This window comes from Aquarana catesbeiana, linkage group LG13, assembly GCF_042186555.1.
Source record: "Aquarana catesbeiana isolate 2022-GZ linkage group LG13, ASM4218655v1, whole genome shotgun sequence".
In the NCBI taxonomy this organism is placed as follows: domain Eukaryota; kingdom Metazoa; phylum Chordata; class Amphibia; order Anura; family Ranidae; genus Aquarana; species Aquarana catesbeiana.
Window position 1 is genome coordinate 176,472,116 of NC_133336.1, and position 12,216 is coordinate 176,484,331.

The window sequence follows — 12,216 nt, forward strand, 5'->3', positions numbered from 1 at the left end:
TCTGGCCTAGCAGCCTGGGCCAATACGGCACACGTCCACCCAGACAGCTGTCCAGGTGGCATAGAACCCTGATCACCTGACTGCACCCAAATAAATAGGCTCTCCCAGCAGGCCAAGTGACCCAAGAAAATCCCTGCTCATTTGCTAAGACACCCTATTCATTCCTAATCTGTCCTTGCAACTCCCTTGTCTTATCTAATGCCACCAGATACCCGGCCATCTAATGACAGAAGAGTGAAGTGCAGCGATTCCAGAATTGGGGTGAAATCAATTGACCTCCTATCAATTGGCAAATAAAGGCAATTATCACTTGGCAAATAAATTTACTAGCAACCCTGCCTAAACATCAGAATGCTACAACTACTTCTGCTATTGTTGCTGTTTCAGCTGGTAGAGTTGTCTCTTTATGTTTTAGCCTGGTGTGTTCCAGCTAGGCCCCTCATAGGCACTTAATAGAAACAACTATTATTTGTGCTATTGTTCTGCTCCTAATAAAACCCTTTGCATTGTTACTGGTGTGACGGTGAGTTGTCAAGCCCAGTTAAGGGCAGGTCACCACTAGGAAAGTCTTGAGAAGCCAACAGCTCCCTAAGAAGTCAGTGATATACATAGAACTAGGTTTTAATACATCAACACTAATGTAGCGCTACCCACGTATTAACTGGTACATCCTGAAAAGTACAGTGGCTACCCATCCCTGCAAGCACCAGTCCATTCACAACAACTCCAATAACACAGTCTAGGGGATGTCTTTTTAAGATTTAATACTTGAAGAAACTTTACCAGGAGAAGGGTTAGGGCATAGGAGACTGCAAAACAATTAGCACATAGCAATTAGAGGACAATCTTCTCCTTAAGTAAATGTGAATGTTACCCCACAGCTGAAGATCTTGAGGTGACTTTCCGTACAGGCTAAAACCTCACAGTTGGGGACCATGGGGCACGTTTCTGAGCAGTTTAACACCTCACAGTTGGGGATTATAAGGCAAGTCTCTTTGACATCTGGTTACCTTGAACCTTTGCACAACTACTGGTACCCAGTGTGACTTCCAGAACACTGCACAGTCACACAGGATCAATTCAGGGTCTTTACTCACAAGTCCCCAGGACAGCTGTCACCTTCCAGCTTCCTCTGGACACGGTCCACTGAGTGAGACAGTCCTTCTCCAGACCAGATCCTTTGTGGTGAGGTCCTGCAATCAGCTTCTAGCAAGATCCACCCAGGCACTCAGCCCTGATTCTGCTGAGGCCTCAAGAACAGCTTCACAGGACATAGGCAGCCTAATGGCAGAAGCTTCTCAGGCTTGGAACCCTCCTGGGAAGAGAGAACTCAGCTCTCCAGTGCTTTAGACTATTTATCTTCTTTCCAGACCCCTACTGGACACTCATCTACGTGCATTGGCTGGAGCACAATAAATATTCAGGTTAGTTTTTTTTAATCTCCCTCCCTAAGCTCTAGAAGCTTTTTCCAGAGGCAGGGTGAAGCAACCAAATGCCCAACCTGTGAAACTCTGAATGGGCCAGAACAAAATAATCACTGCTTCCTTGATTACAAAAGGAGCCAATAACTAATGCCGCGTACACACGACCGGACTTTCAGAATGAACGGAGTAAGTCCGGTCGAAAGTCCGTACGTTTGTACGTGATGACGTAAATGGGACAAAAAAAAGAAGTTCAATAGCCAGTAGCCAATAACTTCCCTTGTGTCGTATTTGGTCCGTCGGACCAGCACACAGACGAACGGTTTTCCCGATTTTTAGTCTGTTGGACTTGAGTTTGTCGGACAGATTTGAAACATGTTCTATTTCTAGGTCTGTCTGATTTTTTTCCTCAAAAAAACAATCATGCTAGCCCACACGAACAGACAGACTAATCCCGTCGGACCTAGTTTGCCAGAAAGTCCGGTCGTGTGTACGCAGCATAAGTGTACCTAGCATCAGACTATAGGAGGGTGCTACACTGATATTTATGATCATATTCAAAAAATAAAATCTAGCGTTTTTCTTTAAAACCCCTCTGAAAGGTTTAGCCACTATGGAGTTAAGTATTGTATGCTATCCATTACAGAACACATCAGAACACTTCCTCACCTTGGCACCCTCCCACTTAACTTGCTGTGTCTGTTTTCCGCCGGAGCGCCCCTGTAATATTGAAATATGAGGCTCTTTAAGACTTGATTGATTTAAAAGCTCTGCAGATGTGACACTTACACATTAGGTGCGCTTGAACGCCCTGAACCCGCCGCGTGAGGACATTTAAACCACCAATCTGTGGAGTTCGGAGATTCTTTTCTTTTTTCATTTTAGTTGAAATAGTCTTACACCGCAGTGCCTGCCAGATGCCCTTACTGTCACGTTTGAGAGCTCCTGCCAATATCACCTTAACCACTTCTCTACTGATGCTAAGGGTGTAACCTGAGCAATTAAAATTAGACTCCTTCATCAAATCTAATGAGAAACAGGGTATATAATTAAATATTTTCAAGGGCCACATTTCCTTTGTTGCAATTTATATTTTGCTTCTATGAAACCAATATATTCACGGGGAGCTTGCTTGTATTTTCAGGGAATATTCATTTATGCTGATAGTGTAACATTAGCCACTTGAGTTGTGGTTTCCGTTTTAAAAAGGCGCTGTAAATAATCATGTTTCTTTCAGTGCCGAGGGCTTAAATGAAACTATAGCAGCCCCTGTGGCTGCTATGGGGCCCTAGAGCCAGATGGGGGCCTAGATTATTTTGGAAAAGAGATTGTGAAATTGCTAGCTCAGGTTTTGATAAATGCACGCTATTCCTTACATTGATCACACATTGATCCACCCATCTAAGTCAGCCAAGTCTGACTGACTGAGAAAATCTCCTTTGGTACACAGCAGTCTCAGCTTAGGAAGAAGATAAATCTTTGTATGGTCCTGTCTGCCCCTAATTAAGATTTACAGGCTGATCCTTGGAAGTGTTCAGTTACTTTTCACCAGGTTTAAAGCTAAATTTCAGCTCAAGCCTTTATACATAGTAGAGGCTTATTGAAGCACTTATACTACTTCCTGTCTGACGTACATGTAGCGGTATGCTCGCGAGGGCTGCTGTGTGTTGTGGTCTGTCTGTCACCCTGCCCAGCCAGGCACACAGTTTTCATTTAACCTCAGGCAGAAACCTAGCCCTTGAACTTTGTATTTTTATTGAGGGGAATAAACTTGGATGGGGATAGGATATTCATGAGATGCCCATCTGATTGCAGAAAAATATATATGGGACTAATTATATATGCCTCTGGTATATACAACTCCAGTCTTCAACTCTGGCACATCACTTGCTTGCAGACTATCTCTCCTCAACATCTCCAGCACATCACTTGCTTGCACTTCCCGAACCAGCTAGCACTGATTTGTAGGCCTGACACTGGCTCAGCCAGGCCTTTGCAGGTAGGAACCACGGGCCCCTTTGGTGTAGCAAAAATGAAGCTAGTCCCAATGCTAGCTGTCCACGTGGCTACTGGGCCCAGTATCACATTTTCAGGCCCTGCCAGCCCTCCTGGCTACAGCTGCCTATCTACTGCTGTGCCACACTCCCCCTTGCCCCCCCAACATCCATCTAGTCCCTTAGCTGGAAATTTACAAGGCTTACAGGCTCTGGAAAGAAGTGGGAGGTCTGGGTGATGCTGCTTGTGAGTCACCAGCTCTACTCTGAGTCACTCCCAACCCAGATCAAAACACACCCAGGCTTGGCTGCCAACCAAGCCTGGAAATTTACCTACTCACAAAACTCTAGCTATTCTACTTCTAGCACACTAGAGGGTGCTGCATACATATGCAGTATTTCACAAAAGTGAGTACACCCTCACATTTTTGTAAATATTTTATTATATCTTTTCATGTGACAACATTGAATAAATGACACTTTGCTACAATGTAAAATAGTGAGTGTACAGCTTTTATAACAGTGTAAATTTGCTGTCCCCTCAAAATAACTCAACACAAAACCATTAATGTCTAAACCTCTTGCAACAAAAGTGAGTACACTCCTAGATGAAAATGTTCCAAGTGTCAATATTTTGTGTGGACATCATTATTTTCCAGCACTGCCTTAACCCTCTTGGGCATGGAGTTCACCAGAGCCTCACAGGTTGCCACTGAAGTCCTCTTCCACTCCATGATGACATCACAGAGCTGGTGGATGTTAGAGATCTTGTGCTTCTCCACCTTCAATTTGAGGATGCCCCACAGATGCTCAATAGGGTTTAGATCTGGAGACATGCTTGGCCAGTCCATCACCTTTACCCTCAGCTTCTTTAGCAAGGCAGTAGTCGTCTTGGAGGTGTGTTTGGGGTCGTTATCATTAATGATGAGCTCAGGCGTGTTCGCAAACAGCACGTGCAGAGCCTGCCAGGAAGTTGGCATGCTCTGCTTCAGTATGTCACAGTACATGTTGGCATTTATGGTTCCTTCAATGAACTGTAGCTCCCCAGTGCTGGCAGCGCTCATGCAGCCCCAGACCATGACACTCCCACCACCATGCTTGACTGTAGGCAAGACACACTTGCCTTTGTACTCCTCACCTGGTTGCCGCCACACATGCTTGACACCATCTGAACCAAATAATTTGATCTTGGTCTCATTAGACCACAGGACATGGTTCCAGTAATCTATGTCATTAGTCTGCTTGTCTTCGGTAAACTGTTTGCAGGATTTCTTGTGCATCATCTTTAGAAGAGGTTTCCTTCTGGGATGACAGCCATGCAGACCAATTTGATGCAGCGTGCAGCGTATGGTCTGAGCACTGCAAGGCTGAACCCCCCACCCCTTTAACCTCTGCAGCAATGCTGGCAGCACTTATACGTCTATTTCCCAAAGACAACTTCTGGATATAACTCTGAGCATGTGCACTCAACTTCTTTGGTCGACCATGGCGAGGCCTGTTCTGAATGGAACCTGTCCTATTAAACCACTGTATGGTCTTGGTAACCATGCTGAAGCTCAGTTTCTGGGTCTTGGCAATCTTATAGCCTAGGCCATCTTTATGTAGAGCAACAATTCTTTTTTTCATTTCCTCAGAGAGTTCTTTGCCATGAGGTGCCATGTTGAACTTTCGGTGACCAGTATGAGAGAGTGAGAGCGATAACACCAAATTTAACACACCTGCTCCCCATTCACAGCTGAGAACTTGTAACACTAAAGAGTCACATGACACCAGGGAGGGAAAATGGCTAATTGGGCCCATCTTCCTGGAGATCGAATTTGAGATTAAATAGTGGACCTTCTAATCAAGCTGTAGGGATGGGGCCCTATGCTGTGTATGTCAGTATATGTACTGTATATAAACACACACACTGATCAGCCATAGTTTTTTGACCACCCAGCTAATATTGAGTAGGTCTCCCTATTGTCACTGCCAAAACAGCCACTTTTGCCACCAAAACAGCCCTGTGAGGCATGGACGCCACTAGACATTTGAAAGTATGCTGTGATATTGGGCAGCAAGCCGTCAGTAGCAGATCCTTTAAGTCCTGTAAGTTGCAATGTGTGGCCTACTGGATCGGATTTTGTTTTTTTTAGCACATCCAACAGATGTTTGATTGGGATGAGATCTGGAGAATCTGAAGGCCAAGTCAACGCCTCAAACTCATTGTTGTGTTCCTCAAACCATTCTTAAACCATTTTTTCATTGCAAAAATCCACTGCTGTAAGAGGCCACTGCCATCAGGTAATGCCATTTCCATGAAGGGGTGTACTTGGTCAGCAACAATACTGGTGGTACAGTAATGTTAATGTAACATCTACATAAATGGCAGGACCCAAGGTTTTCCAGCAGAATATTGCCCAAAGCATCACACTGCCTCCACCAGCTTGTCTTCTTCCCATATTGCATCCTGGTGCCAACTCTTCCCCAGGTAAGATACACACACCCCCGGCTGTCCACATGATGTAAAAGAAAATGTGATCCATCAGACCAGACCACCTTCTTCTATTGCTCCGTGGTCCAATTCTGATGCTCATGTGCCCACTGTAGGTGTTTTTGGCTGTGGACACGGGTCAGCTCTTACACAGCAAACTGTGATACCCAGTTCTGCTTTCAAAACACAAGCTTCAGAGATAACATATTTACTTGCTCTGTAGTATATCCCATGACTTTCAGATACCATGGTAACTAGATAATCAATATAATTCACTGAACCTGACAGTGAAGAGTATGGGACTATTCTTTAAACAAACTTTTTGTAATTTTTTTTTCTATTCTATTTTAACTGAGCCATTTAATCATTGCAACTTTGACTTACAGCGGTTCAAAATTCATCTATTTGGAAGCCTTTAATGGGATCACAGACAACAATAAAACCCCAACTAAATGTGACACCATTATTCAGGGTTACCTCTATATTGATGACCTGCAAAAGCTTTTTAAATTGTCACCTATGGACAGTCACTTATGGACAGTCACCTATGGACAGTTTTGGGTAGCTTAGTTGGTCGCCTATTCCCGGCACATGCTATTTTAAGGCTAGACTTCTTTGCCACCTATTTACTTGATGCAACCTTGTTGGTTATATTTTTACCAAAAAATTGGATAACATACAGTGTTTATTGTCACTAAAATTAACTTTACTGTATTTTGTACTTAAAATAGGAGTCTGATAGACAGTTACGCTAATATACTGCCATATAAAAAAAGCATTTGCCTTAAATTTATTGTCCAGGGTCTCTGTGTCCTGTGTCACCCAGTGACCCCATAAAACTGAGTGGCACCCAGTGACCCCAGAGAGTCCTGCTTCATCCAGTGACCCCAGAGCATTCGCTTTCACCCACTGACTCCACGGCAATTCCATGTCCCTCGATGAGCCCATTTTGTCCGGTGTCACCTAGTGACCACAGGACATCTCATTTCACCCAGAGCGATATGTGTCACCCAGTGATTCCAGATTGTCCAGTGTCACCCGGTGACCCCAGAGTGTCTTGTATCAGTCAGTGACTTTAGTTCATTCTGCATCACTTAGTGCTGGAATTTTAAGGATGATCCTTTTGGCATCTATTGACTTGAAATAACCTTATCAGTTATGTGTTACCAAGAAATTGGGTGAAATATGGTCTTTGTGTGCACTAAAATTAAATGTAATGCATTATTTTATTGACACTATGATTCTGTTAAACATTTACACTAATATAGTGTAATATATCAAAAAGAATTTGCCTTCAATTTATTCTGCAGTGTCTCTGCTTTCAGAAAATACACTATATAGTCAAAAGTGTTGGGACGCCTTTACATGCACATTATCTTTAATGGCATCCCAGTCTTAGTCTGTAGGGTTCAATATTGAGTTGGCCCACCATTTGCAGATATAACAGCTTCAACTCTTCTGGGAAGGCTGTCCACAAGGTTTAGGAGTGTGTCTATGGGAATGTTTGACCATTCTTTCAGAAGTGCATTTGTGAGGTCAGGCACTGATGTTGGACGAGAAGGCCTGGCTCACAGTCTCCACTCTAATTCATCCCAAAGGTGTTCTATCGGGTTGAGGTCAGGACTTTGTGCAGGCCAGACAAGTTCCTCCACCCCAAACTCGCTCATCCATGTCTTTCTGGACCTTGCTTTGTTCACTGGTGTGCAGCCATGTTGGAACAGGAAGGGGCCATCCCCAAACTGTTCCCACAAAGTTGGGAGCTTCAAAATGTCCAAAATGTCTTGGTATGCTGACGCCCTAAAAGTGCCCTTCACTGGAACTAAGGGGCCAAGCCCAACCCCTGAAAAACAACCCCACACCATAATCCCCCCTCCACCAAATGATTTGCACAATTGAATTCAGTTTTGTATTAATTGTATTGCATACGCACATGTACCATTAGCGCTTTAATTATATAATATATATTTATGTTAGGCAGCAAGTAAACATGTCTATGAAGTTAACTATAAAAGCTGCACTACCCTAATACATCCCACTGACTTTAAGATGACATTGTAGCAAGATAATCTTACAATTATATGTTGATTATTGATTGATAATTACAATAACTATTCTATCAACAAACTTTTTTCAGTGTTTCTTTTTAGTAATTATGATATTTATTTGTATGCTACACTGAACTGGGCATTTACTTATTATTAAAATTATTATTATTTAAGGTACTTATATAGAGCTGTCAATTTACACAGCGCTTTACATATACTGTACATTGGACATTCACATCGGTCCCTACCCTCAAGGAGCTTACAATCTAAGGTCCCTAACTCACATTCATATACTAGGGCCAATTTAGACAGAAGCCAATTAACCTACCAGCATGTCTTTGGAGTTTGGGAGGAAACTGGAGGAAATCCACACAAGCACAGGGAGAACATGCAAACTCCAGGCAGGTAGTATCATGGTTGGGATTCAAACCAGTGACCCTTTTTACTGCTAGGCGAGAGTGCTACCCACTACACCACTGTGCCGCCCTTCTTCTATTTTACCAGAGCTATACAATTTCTGCATCCTTGACTTACAGCAGTTCAAAAATCCTCTATTTTTGTACTTGTCTTGGCCGCCAATAGTTTTTTAGATTTTGTGTTGTGAAATCTAGATTTGTGAAAGAGTGTTGCCAGAACACCTAGGGGTGGATTTACTAAAGGCAAAGAGACCGTTCACTGTGCAAGGTAAGTTGCACTTTGCAAGAGAATTTGCCCTGGACCTTAGGGAATAAGGTCAAGCTGTGCTGACTTCCATATCTAACGTGTGTAAGCAAAAATTATGTTTTTTTTGTTTTTGCTTGTATGCAGGGTTGCCAACCATCAGTAACTTTACAGTTTGTAAAAATCAGTGATTTTTCCAACTGTCTGTAAATATCAGGGGCTGATAATTTGTCATAATGTGACTTGTTTGTAAACCGTGCAAAAGTATGTGCTATGAGCATTGCCAGTGTTCCATATTGCGTTTATACTGGTTAAATGTTGATTGTCTGAGTGCTGCCATTTTTCACGTTGTAAAAAATGGGCTCTGTCAGTACATTGTCCATGTTTTGTCAGTAAAACAAGCTTGCTTGCATGTGATTTGGTATTCTTTGCAAAGTGAATTTTAGCACATTCACTTGCAAAGTGCAACTGCCCTTGCACATGTAACAGTCTTTTGTGCCTTTAGTAAATCCACCCCTTTAGAGTGCACCTAGAATCAGATATATTTTCTCTTGCTATATTATTGCTGTAAATTGTTGGGAATTTATTTACATTTACATATGTAATCTCTTGCATATCTATGGTAAAGTGGAATTTTACGCTCTCAATCAACAATAACATTTTTTAATCCTTATGCTGCTAGTAAATAGATAGGGAGGTATATTTTATTTTATCAGTTGTTTCCTGTTTTTTTTTGGCAAGGCCAAAATGATGTCATACATTCTAGGAGGCTTCATGGGCATTTTTTTCTTTCATTTGCAGGAGAGGAGGAGGGGTTTACTCAGCTAAGCAGATCCTACTGCCTGCATGCCTGATCCAAGGGCAAATGCTACATGAATCATCTGCCCTTACTCAAGATGGCTGCAGATATAAATGCTAAGGTGTTTTTCAAAGTGATTCCTCAACAAATAAAGCATGGAGACATGAATGGATGGTTGAGTTTGCTTTGAATAATAAAAATGAATAAAATAGCGCTTTTGGTTTTTGGCGCTCAAATACAATTAAGTTCTGCCTTAAGATTGGAGTAGAACAATCATATAGTGCTCCATACCAATCTCATGGCACTTCCTTTCTGCAAAAATACCACACCAGAAGATCTAAAATCTTTTTAAAACCAAGAAAAATAATGGATTTCTTTTACTGGCATCCGAGAGTTGGGATTATAGAAGATACACTATGAATTGTATTTTGTTTTGTATAGTCCCTTTAATATCTTTATTTCTCACACTGTAGATGATGGGATTTAACATGGGAGACACCACAGTGTAGAAAACAGAAACAACCCTGTCGTGATCTGGGGAGTAACTGGATTGAGGACGCAAATACATGTAAATGATGGTCCCGTAGTAGAGCGTAACCACAGTGAGGTGTGAGGCACAGGTGGAGAAAGCTTTGTGGTGCCCTTTGTTATGGCGGATCTTCAGTATTGTGGAGAAAATATGGACATAGGACAAGAATATCAAAAAAAATGTACAAAGAGTGAATATTGCACAACAAACATACAGAGCAACCTGATTGACCCAAGGATCCTTGCAGGAGAGCCGCAAAATTGGTGGCATCTCACAGAAGAAATGGCTGACATGGTTGGACTTGCAGAACGGCAACTGGAAAGCAAAAACGACATGGATTATGGAAAGTGCAAAACACTGAGTCCAGCAACCAACAGCTAGTGACACACAAAAATTTTGGTTCATAATGGTGGCATATTGTAATGGTTTGCAGATAGCATTATACCTATCATAGGCCATTGCAGCCAGTATCAAACATTCAGTAGCCCCAAGAGCCAAATGGAAATAGAGTTGTACGGCACATCCCAACAATGTTATAGATGTGTCTTTGGATAGAGTGTTTGCTAGGATCTTCGGTGTTATGTTTGTTGAGAAGCAAATGTCAATGAAAGAGAGGTTACATAGGAAAAAGTACATGGGTGTATGAAGTCGGGGATTAAGCCTCACTGCAATGATCAGTAGAAGATTTCCTGATAAGGTCACCATGTACATCAATAAAAAGACCAAGAAGAAGACTGCCTTCAACCCGGGGACACTGGAGAGTCCAAGAAGGATGAATCTTCCCATTGATGTTTGGTTTAAGTTTTCCATGTCCTTCTGTGCACTTTACCTGAATATAAAGTTTTAAAAACATTAGCCCATTAGTCCCTCCTCATTTTTGTTCATCTCACAGTTACACTGCAAATATTTTAAATGTATTTACATGCATAGACTAATGTCCTGTACACGCGATCAGACTTTCTGACAAAAAAAACGTGGATTTTTGTTTGAAAGTTGTTGGCTCAAACTTGTCTTGCATACACAATTATGCCCCGTACACACGGTCGGACATTGATCGGACATTCCGACAACAAAATCCTAGGATTTTTTCCGACGGATGTTGGCTCAAACTTGTCTTGCATACACACGGTCACACAAAGTTGTCGGAAAATCCAATCATTCTGAACGCGGTGACGTAAAACACGTATGTCGGGACTCTAAACGGGGCAGTAGCCAATAGCTTTCATCTCTTTATTTATTCTGAGCATGCGTGGCACTTTGTGCGTCGGATTTGTGTACACACGATCGGAAATTCCGACAACGGATTTTGTTGTTGGAAAATTTTATAGCCTGCTCTCAAACTTTGTGTGTCAGAAAATCCAATGGAAAATGTGTGATGGAGCCTAACACACGGTCGGAATTTCCAACAACAAGGTCCTATCACACATTTTCCGTCGGAAAATCCGACCGTGTGTACGGGGCATTACAAGCGTAGTGGAGTACAAGACGTACGGCGAGCCGATAAAAAGGAATTTCAATAGTCATGCGTCACCCTTTGGGCTCCTTCTGCTAATGTTGTGTTTGGTGAGAATTGATTCCGAGCATGCGTGGACTTTTGTGCGACGGACTTGTGTACACACGATTGGAAAGTCTGCCAACATTTTCTTGTTGGAAAATTTGAGAACCTGCTAGCCAACATTTGTTGGCGGAAAGTCTGACAACAAATGTTTGATGGCACATAAACACGGTTGGACTTTCCGCCAACAAGCTCACATCTAACATTTGTTGTCAGATCTGATCGTGTGTACGGGGCATAAGGATGTTTTATGCCATAATACCCAGTGCAATTTCTCGGTTTGTGTATTTTGCGTACAGTATTCAGTTTAATAACTGTTATGCCTGTGATATCCAGACTATTTTTTCATAGTACAGACATTGAATATATTGAAGGTTTGAACTTTACAGTTGCTGCAGCTCACATTTAAAATTAGAATTATCAAGCGCGCACACAACCTGACATTTCATTTACCTGAAAATTTTATACTGACTGGTGGTAATGGTTTTGGGTCAAAGCAAGTAGAGTTGCTTGCTTTGAGACACAGTGTCACATGACCGTGCAGTTGGCAGTTAAAGTAGCACAGTGTTGAATAGCAAAAAATGCTCTGGTTATGAGCTCAAGTGGTAAAGATAACAAAAGATGAGATGTCAACTGTCTAATCTGATTAATTTGCAAAGCTCAGCATTTTATTTTATATGCGGGACTAGTGTCTCTACTCATTGGACCTTCTGTTATCTAAGGTCAAAATAATAACAGAA

General features: G+C 42.1%; 1 protein-coding gene across 1 annotated transcript; it reads right to left on the reverse strand.

Moving 5' to 3' along the window:
• Positions 1-9,792: 9,792 nt before the first annotated feature.
• On the reverse strand, positions 9,793-10,731 carry LOC141116610 (olfactory receptor 2G3-like). Its single transcript, XM_073609002.1, has one exon. It carries the CDS (start codon positions 10,729-10,731, stop codon positions 9,793-9,795), a length of 939 nt encoding a protein of 312 aa, XP_073465103.1.
• Positions 10,732-12,216: the final 1,485 nt, after the last annotated feature.